General features: G+C 43.0%; 1 protein-coding gene across 3 annotated transcripts in view; it reads left to right on the forward strand.

The window, feature by feature from the left end:
* The window catches only part of alpha-Man-IIa (alpha-mannosidase 2), a 95,785-nt gene that overhangs the window by 55,982 nt on the left and 26,501 nt on the right, over positions 1 to 13,302 (forward strand). For all 3 annotated transcript variants that reach the window (XM_084606309.1, XM_084606311.1, XM_084606310.1), the window contains exons 11-16: positions 956 to 1,141; positions 1,528 to 1,642; positions 2,037 to 2,110; positions 3,271 to 3,433; positions 6,920 to 7,050; positions 9,682 to 9,778. In XM_084606309.1, the coding sequence (XP_084462435.1) occupies positions 956 to 1,141; positions 1,528 to 1,642; positions 2,037 to 2,110; positions 3,271 to 3,433; positions 6,920 to 7,050; positions 9,682 to 9,778 (766 nt within the window). The remainder of the gene's footprint in view (positions 1 to 955; positions 1,142 to 1,527; positions 1,643 to 2,036; positions 2,111 to 3,270; positions 3,434 to 6,919; positions 7,051 to 9,681; positions 9,779 to 13,302) is intronic.

Consider the following 13,302-nt stretch of genomic DNA (forward strand, 5'->3'; position numbering starts at 1 on the left):
AAGCATTACTACCCACATTCTTGGATTTCACCAGGGTGTCTCTGAATCCTCCATCAAGCAACTGCTCGAAAAAAGAAAAAAAGCTTTCTGTTAGTGGGCTTCAGACTCAGGCCAACACAGTGAAATCACCTTCGCTGGCTGCTGCATTACACCAGTGCGCCATCTCGGAAGGAGGCCCATGCAAGTGGGCCCAGGGCACTGTAGAACTGTAGAACACTTAAATGCTACGGAGAAAGCAGGACTTTCAAACCCTGAAGGGATTTAGCAAGCTCGAGATCAGGAATGGAATTGCCTAACCCCTCTCACACCCTAGCTAGTGCTTCAACACACAATACACCCTAGCATTACACATTCGCAACCTTCATGAGAGTTTTTTAAATAATACGTAGAAAACGCACCTGATCTTCAGTGCTGGCGTTCAGCATTTTCACTTTATCTCGCCAAGCAGCATGCTCACTTACATTACCGTGATTGGCCAGTATTGTACACTTTGAAGTTGCATGCTTCAAGTACATATTGAAATGAGCAATACTGAAAAACGGCCATATGATCACAGCTGACGGCATGCTTTTTACTGATGATGAATGAATGTTGGAACTTTCAAGCAGGCAGGCAGGCAAATGTACATATGAAATTTCGACTCTCTCCAGAAAATCTGTTGAAACTTCTTCCCGCATAATGAACCGAACCCCCTGAACAAAGGCCAAGCTTTCATGAAAAATATGGGCTCATACGTGAGTAAATATGGAAAGTTTTGTTCCATAACACTGAAGTTTTATTGCTAAGCAATGCACCGCAAACATGACATGCTTGTCCAGCCACCCATTTGTGCAATGTACCTATATTGCGTGACGAGCAAAAATAGTCCAAAACTTCATTATTTCTAATCCAGCATTTGTGCACATCTCCTTCACGCTGTTTGCATCGGCTAATTTGTGACCTCTTGTCGCTGCAGGGGTGCCGAGATCCTGTTCTCTCTCGTGTGGGCGCGAATGGGTTACATTGGCAATGACTACTTGCCATTGGCCAACAGCATGATGAACAGCCTGGTCTATGCCCGGCGGAATCTGGGACTCTTCCAGCACCACGATGGCATCACCGGGACGGCTAAAAACATTGTGGTGGTTGACTATGGAGTCAGGTGAGGATTGAGTTTTATATTGGCCATTTGGTGAATGTATTTACGAACCTTTCTTAATTGCTTAATTGACATTCAGTCATTTCATTCATCTTGTTATCAGATCATTTCTTAATTTCTGTCCGAGTCCTTGGCCAAAGCTTTGTAAGCAGAGAAACGTAATAACTTCCAGAATGCCTATGTCGTCTGTTTAATATTATATTCATTAGAAAATACCTTTTTAAAGACCTGGAAGATATATTGAAATATGTGTACATTGTATAATGCACAACTTTAGAAATTTATTTCTCAGAATGTTACGCCCTAAAATTTTCAAGAAACCTTTCCGTATGTTTGTCCTTGTCATATTTTTGTTTATTTCTCAGTGTCATCTTTTTGTCAATTTTTAGGTTATTCAAATCCTTGCAGCACCTGAGAGATATTATAACAAAGGGGGCTTTGTACTTGCTTCTCAACGTGCCTTCCTATGGTGGTGTTGAAGATGACCTCTTTGTTCTTCAGATGGTAAGCGAAGTGTTGTGAATTTATCACTGTGCTCTTACGCGTGTCAAATATTTAGTTGTTAAAGTTTACACTGAAATGGACATTTGGTGAGGATGAGTGAAAAGAATCAGTGGAGTGAAGGGCAACCATTTCAACATAATTCCTTTCAAGCCTTCATAGATGCTTTTTCTTTTTTCTCTCTCATGAGCATGCCACCGTTGTGAAACACGTCTCGGATATTTTAAGCCTTGCAAGCTGGCACTAACAAAGAAATTTGTACCATTGAGTCAAAATTCTGCTTGTCTAAGACACTGGAACTTTGCCCGTGAAGCACGACCATTTGTTTGCAGGAGATTGAAAGCAAAAGAGCTTGAGCATGCATGTGCTATACATCATACACTGTGCTTTATTCTAGGACAACACTCAGGACACGTTCGATGGGATCCCTCACAAGCAGCCCCTCACATTTACTAGAGAAGGAAGGATCAGGTAAAGTAGAAACCTGATGTGTGCATAACAGTGTGTGTGTATGCACATTTCCATGTGCACATGTGTTCATAACTCACTGGCATACATGGAACCTATGTGTATCCATGTTGTTGTGATGCTGGTACCATGCCTAAAACTGAGCTGTTGTTAGCTCGCTCCTCAATTTCATGTCTTCAGCATCAGCGTCCACAGCCTAACCTACCTCAGCAAAATGGACGAATTCTTTCTTCACTTTTAGGAGAGAGAAGGGAGAGAGTTTAGGAGGTGATTACAGTGGCTGGCCTGGTGGTTTGTGCATTCACCTTGCCTGTAGGAGGTAGTTAGTTCAAAACCCACCACCAGACAACTATGGGTACAAGCATCCCCCGGCCTGGCGCCCCGCTTCCTAGGGATTGTGAGCTTGGAAGAGCCCTGCTAGCCTCTTTGAGCCCTCTTGGAGGCAAACTCATTTCAGACACCTTAGTCTACAGAAGTGGTTCATGTTTGTGTTCACGGATAGGGGGTATCAGTTCATATGCTCTAACCAGCATGCCTCAGCAGACGTACTGGCTAACTGCCACTTGAGCATGCCTGTGTTGAGCAAGACTGTTGCTGTAAACTATTTTTCAATAGAAGTTTACTTCAGACTGTTGCTGTAGTTTTGGGCAAGTCCATATTCACCTCCGGCATTCTGGCTTTGTGGCAGAGAAAGAAAATGAAAAGGGTGTATATATGTAAGTTAATGCTCAGAGATTCATGCTACGCATATGTGACCATTCTTAGATCTTTTTTTTTTTTTTTTTCTCAGAAATTTTATTTGCGCACCATGTCCGAGTGTGTTTTAAATTTCGATCAGTCCTGTTAATGTATGATCATGTCCCTCTTGACTGCAATTTTGGTGGACGGTTTGATTTATATTTGTCATCTTAAAAGGCCACAATTAATGAAAGCTGCCTTTCTGTTAATTTCGATGTGATTTTGTTATGGTATAGTAGTGGAATTTATATTATGGATCGCCATATTTTATTGTCGCTATCATATTTACGGCTCTTGCATTATGTTTATCTGTAGAGGCAGTACAGCACCATGGCAGTGTGAAACCCTTACAGACGTAAAAACGAGTTAGTGACGAAAGTGTGGGCTTAACCATCTATTCTGTCCTCTCACTGCATGCAATACAGGTATGTTGTGTTCTACAACTCTCTGACCGTTCCGAGGAATGAGATTGTGAATCTCCAAGTGTCCACAGCGTCCATTGTGGTGATAGACTCGAACGGAAGTGTCGTGCCGAGCCAACTGTCCCCTGTTTGGGACAGGGAGGAGCTCGTCAGGGGCACGTTTGAGGTGAGTTGTATGACTTCGATATGGTGTTGAAGCATTTGCTGCTGTAGTGACATGAGCCATGAGGTTTTAATTTTGCTGTTTCGACAGTGTTATGCCAGTGCTGTGGCAACAAGTTCTCCAACTATGATGTTTGTTAGTGTGACTATGTTTGGAACCTTTTAAAAACTTATGGGGGTTACTCTCGCAAGAATGCGCCACAGGGCCTTCTCTCGCCTTCTACTATCTCTTCTTTTGCTCTTTTACTCGCCTTTTACTCTCGCCTCCTAGCCCCGGCGTGTAGTCCTAACAGACAGAGCTGTGACCCCCAACCCGCAGTGTGAGAAGTCGCTACTGTGGAGGGTTCGAGCCAGAGGGGACAGACACCAGGTTACGTACTCGAACAAGTTTATTGTGCTCGAGTACACGGCAAAGCACAACACTCAAATACAACCGCCGTAGCGAGTGGACATCCCGCTCGTGCACGGGGGTGAAATAAACCACCTAATGGGGAAGCGCACGCAAGGAGATGAGAGGAAGAGTCTGCTCACCTGGCGCGACTTCGCGCTCACAGCTCGTTGTGGTAGGTGCTTACAGTGACTGTGCAATTCTCGATGACGGCGGTGGTCTCCTCGGTGGAAATCATGAGTGCGCGTGTACGCTCAACCACCAAAAAGCCCCGAGCGAGTTGCGACAGATGCACTTCTCTACTCTGAGCTGGGAGATGAGGTTTCCCGAGTAGGCCGGGAGGAAAGAAGGAAACCCGTGCGGTGCCGCCACGGGAGCCTGGGAGGTTGTGATGGGTGGCCAGTGTGCCCTCTCCTCATGATCCTAACAGCCAGCATAATCACGCGTGTTAATTACGCGCGGTCGTTATAATGGGGGCAGGGGATTGTGAATCCCCACAGACTACTGCTTTTCTAAATGGCATTGATGCTCAGGCATTTGAAGTTTGTTTTCAAGTTACATTGTTTTCAGGATTGCGATGTCCACACTGGAACTTTGTGCACTCATTGTCAGCATCTTGAATGTCAGTGAAATGCAGTACCATAAAGGTTTTTTTACATTTACATTACATCCAATACATTTTTGGATGAGTTATCGTCACCATTGAGTGATGAGGAGGCAACGCCGATGCGCGTGAGGCTACATGCTCTCTCCGCGAAGAAAAGGAGACATTTCTCTAATGCTCTGGAACGTTCTGCGCAGACGTCGTGTTGATTTGACGAAAATGTGTGCCGATTTCGTGATACCGTGTAATAAACACTTGTTCTCTGAATCAACTGGGCCCTCCTTCCTTTGGAACGGGAGCGCAGGCACGCTGCGAATGCTAGCTGGCAGTGCCCTAGGCATGCTCTGATCCAAACCCATGGTATGTGGATGAAGTGCCATAAAAACATGACAATTCGATGAACAAAAGCGGCACCTTGTCTGCACTGTCTCGCCCGGATGCGCACATGCCCAAAGGCTGACGGCTGGCGTCGGATGAACACTGCGAGCGAGACTTACAATATGCACTTCCAGATAAGCAGATGGCTGCTGTCTCGGTGGGAGCTGTTGCCGAAATGAAATAAGACATTCGCCAACATATTTAAATAGCATACCAGAGAAAAGTCTGCAGTAGACGACGATCAGTCTCAGCTCGAACTCTGAGCTTGCGAACCATGCTTATTAGAACAAGTCGGCTTGTGGCTTTTTCGCTTGCTTCATTAGCGGAGGCGTAATGGAAATCAGTTGCGCGCTAATTTTAATGAGACACTACTGCGTCCATGATGACAGTCATGTTTCATGATAAGTGATGGCTAGTCCTAAAGCACTTTTATTGTGGAGCTGTAGCTTCATTGTGAAGATGGGTCTAGCAGCGTAGAGCAAGTGGCGTGCACAATCCTCTGGCGCCCAGCACGGAGGTGGACAGCACGTCAGTTGAAGCATGCCGCTGGCTCGAATGGTTTCGCTTTTGCTCCGTGGGCAAGCATTGAGTTAGCTCTTTCCCCTTCTGGCGCACAGTACTGCTACATAAATGGCAGAAATGGAACAAAATGTCACTTGTATGTCTACACTGTGCATAGTAAAACATGTTATAAGAATCAGAGAAACCCCATGTATGGTTCCTTGTTCAAACCATCAGTTTCGATGTGTATGTGACTCACATTTAATGCACAATGATCTGAGAACACATGCGCACTTCATTCAAACTGAAATACCCTGACAACGCGGTTTCAAGCAGGGCTCTCCAGGACGAAAGCTGGGACACTTTTAATGTGCCTAAAAAAAAAAGGTGCATTTTGATTGCAGGTGTAGTGGTTGTGTTTACTGCGTGAATATGTGCACTGTGCTAGATCTCCCGAGCCCTTTGGAATTGCGCCACACCTCCTATTACGAAACAAGAGACTACCACTGACAGATTTTTTTAAATAACGGACGTTCATTAGCTGATGTTTATGATGTTCATTAGTCCAATTTGCAATGTTTAGGTTATTTTTTGCTACAACGAAGTAACGTTGCAACGAAATTTCTCACGGGTCCCGTCAATTTCGTTGTAGCGGGATTCGACTGTAGGCGGCTTCACTCTGTAACATAGCCGCATTGAGTGCGTCTGGCTTAGATTGTCCTGCCTCTGTGCTTTGCAGCTGGATTGTGAGTGAAATGACTTCGCACTTTGGGTACTGACACAGCGGCAATCAGCGAGGCTGCAGGCCTAGCGAAAGTGATAACAAACCACCATGCGCCCATCTGGCCCTGAGGTGATGCCAGCAGAGTGACGTCGTCTCTGGGTGGAGCAATCTGCGTCACACATGAATGCTGCTGCTTTGTTACAGTGTTGACGCCACCTATCAGTTACATTTTTATGCTTTATAACATGTGCTACAACTTTTTATTCCTTTATTGTCCCTGGCAAGCTCGAATTCGGCAAATACAACATAGTCACTAAAATAAAAATGAAAATAGTTGACAAAATATTTAGTAAATTAGCAAACTAATTAAAGCAGTCTGACCCTACCTGGTGCCCACCTCAGCCCCTATAGCCCCCCGAGCTAAAGTAGAAGTAAAGCAAAAGACCTTTCTTTTTCTTTTTTTTAATCTTGGGCTGTCTAGAAAAACACCCAGTATTCTTTCAACAAGTCAGCAATAAAGGCAAATTGTTTCATTATATTAAGGTGCGATGTTTTACACTGAAGTACTGGACTTATGTGGAGGAGCTGAGATTACATGGTAATTTGTCTTAATTTGAATAAAATTAAAAGCAAGTTGTTTTGTAATGCATGCACTCATTGCCATGCCTGCACTTTCAGTCTTCTGAGGTAGCTGAGGAGGTAAAGGGGCATTCTACTTTTTCAATGACACACAATATAGATATGCTTGCTGCTACAAATCTTGCTTTTCTAATATTGCTCCTGGATGCATTGAGGCTCTTTGCAAAAACTGCTCTGCTATAGTGCTAATCCTATTTGTTCATGCAGTTAAGTCTTTTTTGTTTCTTTAGGAGCAAATGTGTTTGTTTATTTCCAGCTGTCATTCATGGTTGATGTTCCGCCTCTTGGTTTGGCCACGTACCGAGTGGAGCACATTGAGGGAATCAGTGGAATGGTGTTTCGTGCTTCTGTCACACTTTACAACACCGTCACATCTCCTGACACATTGTAAGTGATGCTAATTTTCTCATTTGTATTTCTACCATCCTGCATGAAATTGGTCATTCATTCACGTCATTCACCCGATTCTAAGACTAGGGTGAGTGATGAAGTCATTATTTGGAATTTTCTCTTTCTGCAGTAAACTGATGGTACAGCTGCTGTATTAACTATGTGCAGTTCTATTACGACGGTATTAACGGCCCTTTTCTGCAGAAAATCCGACGCAGGCACCGTTGTCGGCACCAACATAAGTGCTGTAAGTGAATAATCGCAAGTGTGCCTCTAGTAGGTAATAGTTTACAGGTAGTACGGCTACACACTGATAGCTGGTAGGTTGTGTGACGTCAAGAGACCACATGACATGGCCTAGAGGACAGGAGTTGCCAGCTCACGCATCTGCTTTTAGACGGGAGGTTGAGATGAGAGTTGAACCTGGGATGCTTGAATCCCGAGTCAGACATGCTACCCCTGTGATACGCAGCACATTCGTACAGCTTCGTTAAAGTATGGCTTTATGTCTATGTCAGGTAGTCGTCCATATGGCATGTTAGATTAAAATTGTAGGGTAATGAGTATGTGTGAGATAATAGAAGGACAAATGAAGGGATTATGGGTTATGTGAGCTGCAAAGTGCATATATGTGGAGTAAGATCTGCAAGGGGAGCCCCGGATGGGGGATTCATTAGCACTGTCATTAGAGGGACAACACAGCAACCATTTTAGTGTTAAAGCAGTTAGGAATGGTTGTGATCGTCTCCTGAAATCTGATTTAATGTGAAAGCATTATTAGCGCCATTATGGGAAAATCCATCTGGTGTTGTTGTAGTTGGTGTTGTCAACACCGGTGGTACTTTAGTGTTGAGTGGGATGGCTGTAAAATAGACGTAACTTTATAAAATAAATTGGTCAACATTGGAGTTTGAACCCAGGCACTCTGCGTGCCAGTAGACACACAGCATGTAGGCCGCAATGGCTATTTGGTTGGAGCGTTTTAGAGGGCCACCTCGTGAAAGTGTAGTGCGTATAACTTATGTGTCTGTGTGGGGTATGTGTGCTGATGTTACATTAATACTCATTGATTCATTTTAATACTCGTCCTACGTAGTGATTGATGACACTTAAGGCACTTAAGCATTGCATGAAATAAGCACAAACGCAACCTCGAATGCACTGCGACCATGTCTTGCTACCAGGGCGTGCAAACTTGGAAACTCTGATCACTTTGTAGTGACAAGGTTTGAACATTGCTGGTCTAGTGTACAAAATGTATGCAGACACATTATAAGAAAGAGTTTTGATTGAATATCTTAGCAGAATCCCCCAAGGTGGAGTAGATTTGTAATAAGGGAGTAATTACTCATTAACATCCACCCAAGCGCAGCCATACGGCTTTCTCAGAAACTTCGTAGTTAAAGAAAAATTCGTCCTGATCCGGTAATCTAACCCGGCACCACCGCCTTTTCGGGGCAGTCGCTCTACCCATTGAACTAACCAGGACGGTTAGCACATCGGATGGTAGGGCGAGAGCGAATTGATCTATAACTCGAAGTGGGAATGGTGTTGATCGAATATTTTAGGGGAAGAAAGAACTTTATTTTTAGAAATTTTAGCAGCGAAATTGTGGCCACAAGAAAAAGGGATGCTTTTACATTCTCATACGTAAAGGTGTGTCTACTAGGGGTGTGCGAATATTGAAATTTTCGAATGCGAATACAGGGAAAAGAAATGCCTTCAAATATTAAACCGAATAAAAAATATTTGATCAATTAAATAAAAATTAAAATATAGTGAACATTTTTTTGTCTCGCTTATTCCAGAATTCGCATGATATATTTGTAAATACAATTACTAAACTAGAATTTCACAGAAGTCTATACTAGCATAAATTTTATACAGGATTCTGTATACCAGTTTATTATACAGGAAGGACCTGCATGAAACCAGGTGGAGCTGTCATATTGCTGCTGAATAGAGTAAACCCTCATTAATTTGGCCTTCAAGAGACCACAAAAAATGTCTAACTTCAAACTGAAAGCTCGAATTATTGAATGGACCTGAAAAAAAGCTCACAAAAATTAACTGTTTGTCTTGCAGTAATTTTATCCGATTCGAGATGAAATCAAAGCAAGAAGGACGTTTTTTTCCCAGTTTCATCAAGGACTTAAGCATTCTGGTGAAGCATGCAGTTCAATAAAACTGCAGTGAATTAGAAAATTTCAAACATCAGATTTTTGAATACGAATACAAATCTAACAACAAATGTAACCAATTTGTATTTGAAATTTCGAATATATTCGCATACCCCTAGTCTTTACCGAATTTTTGTTTGTTTCAATAACCCTTTACTTTTTTTCTCACACTGAGCTACTGATTGCTACACTTCAGACTTTAGGTTTAGTCTTTGGAAGTGGGTGAAAAGCGTGATATGTTCCTGATTCTGGTAGAACATTAATACAAAAATCAAGTGGCTATGCTCAAAATCTTTTTCTGTGAAATTGTTAGCATGATGCTTTTGGCCAAGTTATTGTCGCTGGGCAGAACTGTAGCAGCAGTGAACATAATGCAGAAACAACATGATGTTTTCAATTTAGAAGTTTTATGTATTCGACTTAAGTGGGTTTCCCCTTTCTTCTCTAGGTACTTTCCCATATCGCGTTCCGATTCAAGGGAGGATTTTCGGATACAAACACCATACCTGGCTGCTACATTTTCACCCACCACGGGAATGCTGAAGGTAATTGGCTCACATACTTTGCAGTAATATTTCAAGTTTGTTGTTGGATTATAGCACCTTTAGTAACAGTCTCTTTATATCCATGCTTTGATTTTCTTTGGGAAATTTTACACACACAGAGTGAACATATGTTGAATGCGAAATTATTTGTTGCTAGTTTACTTTCTTAATTATTTGATTTGTATCAGTAACTAATGCACACTTGATGAATAATTGCTAGTCCTGTGTAAAAGAAAAATTTGAGGTGTGAAACAAATTCAAACATTAAGAACTGAGTGTGTATCAAATTGAATATTTTTATAACACTGCCAAGTTATTACAGATGAATCTGCAAATCATAGACAGAAAAAGAGCATTTAGAGGTGATAAGTAAATTGGAATATTAAAAATTGGCCACAAATGATATGTTCTTTAATTATTTCAACAATTAGTGCTGATAGTTGAAATAAAGAGGAACATTTTGCCACAAAATATAGATGTGGAAAGGAATATTTATATTGCAAAAATATAGTTTCATCAGTCATCAGAATACAGCAACTCTCAATAAATTAAACTCGAGAAAACAAAAATTGCTGATAAACAGAACTACATAGGTTTATTTGGTTGGTTTCTTATGTCTGCAGTAGCAAAAATTCAACGGTTGATTGAAACGCTGCTTAGTTGTTGCCCTCAGTTCAACGACACAAAAGCTAAACGTTTGGAATCCGCTTGGGTATGTTTGTGCTCACACATGCCGAAAAGAGTATCACAGCCATGAACAAATTTTCTTAGCCAACTGTATAGTTGGGACATGCCAAATCAATAGTTATCCTCTCTATCATTTTTTTATTGTCTCTGTTGCTCTGCGTTAGGCCTATGTGCAATCTTTGTTGTGAATAAAAAAATTAAAAAGTGCGATTACTGCGGAAGCCTGGATTCCAAAGATGTTTAAGTTCAAAGAAAAAGTTGCAAGCAGAAGTTGCAGAGAAGTTCGACATCCCGAAATCAACACTGTCACAGATTTCGAAAAACGCAGTCTCTGTTCAAGGGGCTGTCAAGAATAGGACTTTCACTTAAAACCGAATGCAGATGAGAGCAATGCTATGTGATGAATCAGGAATGGTTCTTTTTCTGTGGTTTATGCTCGCACAGAATGTCAGTTTTCTGATAAGCGGTTCCATTATGGACCAGAAGACCCGGGAGATAGCCCTGTAAATGTAAGCTGAAAATTTCAGTCTCAGCAATGAATGGCTGAGCCAATTTAAAAAGCGCGCTTGGCCCGGTGTTCAAGACCATTTCTGGTGAAAGTGCAGCAGTGAATGGAGACGTTTGCACCAGCTGGCAACAGTGGGGGCTGCAGGAGATTTTAAGCAGCTCTATGGGCCACAAGACATCTTCAGTGTTGATGAAATGGTTTTGTTTTTACATTGCGCTTCAATCGGAGACTCTCACCTGCAAAGACTACAGGTGGGGCACAAACGAGGCGGGAAACGAAAAGTTGAACCTGTTGATGGTAGGGAAGTCGAAGCACCCACGTTGCTTCAAGGGCATTCAAGATCTTCCTGTGTCTTACCATGCTAATGGAAGAGTGTGGATGCCGATGGCAGTCTTTGAAAATTGGCTTTGGGAGGAAGCAGTGCAGGAAAGTGGTCTTCATTGTAGATAATTGCCGTGCCCATCGCCAGGTCAGGTACTACGATTGAAGTCAACCAGTCTCGAATTCCTGCCTGCCAGTGACAGTCATCATCCAACAAATGGCGCATGGCGTAATTCAGAATGCCAATGTCCACTACCATCTCCATTTACTTCGTCGAATGCTGCTTAGTACTGACAAGGAAGAAAACTTTCTTTCAGTGTCGGCCCATGCCTGGTAACAAGGGCAGGCCATAGATGCGGAAGGTCCTTCCACTGTGCAGGCTTCAAAGCATGAAAACCAGTACCCCGAAATGTAGCCAAGTAGTGCCCTTCATCTCTTTCTTGTGACAGTGGCAATGGATGCAAATGTGATCACCTATCACGAGGAAAGCCTTGAGGCGATGATCGCTGAAGTGCAGTTTGAGGATCAATCCCCCTCCCGCAATTAGTGCGAGGACGCTGAGCCCAGTGCAGTGCTGGACAGTGCGGTTAGAGATGGAATGGTTCTTTGCAGCACTAGTTTGAGCACAAAGGGTGCGCAAAATTTCTTCCCAGCCTCTCAGACATCCACACTTGCTCTGTAAAATATTAACTCTAGAATGTAAAGCAGACCACGTTTTATTCCTTTTCTTTTTCTCTGTACCCACATCAGTAAGGGCTGGTGCAATTTAAATACAGCTGTGCTTTGTGAAATATGTGTAATTTGCCTAAATGAAACTTCTAATAAATGTTTTTTTGGATCCGCTTCGAGTTCCATTTGAGGGTAACGCGCTAATTTATAACACCTGTATGGCTACCAGGCTTAACGCTCACTAGTGCTAAAGGCCTAAGCCTGTTGCTGTCAGACATAGGTGTGCTCGACCAGTTTGGTATAGTTGTGCTTGCTTTTGTTTTTATTAGCTTTCTCATTTTATCACTGCAGCTTGACCAAACACTAATAACACAGCAATGACAGGCAAAACTGAAGCACTGCGAGCCGGGCATCTAAGAGCACTTGCCCTGCCGTGGGGGTGCAGTAGTTAGGGTGCTCGACTACTGTGCCCAAGTGTGCAGGAATAAATCTCGGCCGCGGCAGCAGCCACTTTTCGATGGAGGGGAAAAGCAAAGCACCCATGTGCTGTGCGATGCCAGTGTACATTAAAGAACCTGAAATGGCTGAAATTTTCAGAGCCCTCCACTACAGCATCTCTCATGCCCTAACTCGCTTTGGGACGTTTAACCCCATAAACCTAACATAAACCATCTAAGAGCACTCAGTTCACCCACACAGGCCGCAACCGCTGCCATAGCAAAATTGGGTTGCCTGCTTTGCAGTTGGTGGAAAGTATAAACATGGCACTTCAAGTGGCAAAGCTCGAAAGCAAGCACCATAAAAACAAGAGCTAAACTATTGCGAACCAGATTATTACGCCGATCTCAGACGATGACAGGCAGGTGGTGTTGGTTAGACCTTTGGCCATGCACTCTGTTTTTTGGCCATACTGCTCACACTTCAAGTGTTGTAGATAATACAGGCAAAGCTGAGGCCTGCTTCCCTTTTTTTTTGTGTGTGTGTGTGTGTGTGTGTGTGTGTGTGTGTGTGTGTGTGTGTGTGTGTGTGTGTGTGTGTGTGTGTGTGTGTGTGTGTGTGTGTGTGTGTGTGTGTGTGTGTGTGTGTGTGTGTGTGTGTGTGTGTGTGTGTGTGTGTGTGTGTGTGTGTGTGTGTGTGTGTGTGTGTGTGTGTGTGTGTGTGTGTGTGTGTGTGTGTGTGTGTGTGTGTGTGTGTGTGTGTGTGTGTGTGTGTGTGTGTGTGTGTGTGTGTGTGTGTGTGTGTGTGTGTGTGTGTTTTGACTACTTTCACACTGCAGAGTTTTCATCGGTTAGAACCTACAAGTGGGTTTTCAGCTACAGCGGACAAGAAAAAGTGCACA

This window comes from Amblyomma maculatum, chromosome 6 (genome assembly GCF_055883805.1).
Source record: "Amblyomma maculatum isolate TAMU_Amacu chromosome 6, ASM5588380v1, whole genome shotgun sequence".
Lineage (NCBI taxonomy): Eukaryota > Metazoa > Arthropoda > Arachnida > Ixodida > Ixodidae > Amblyomma > Amblyomma maculatum.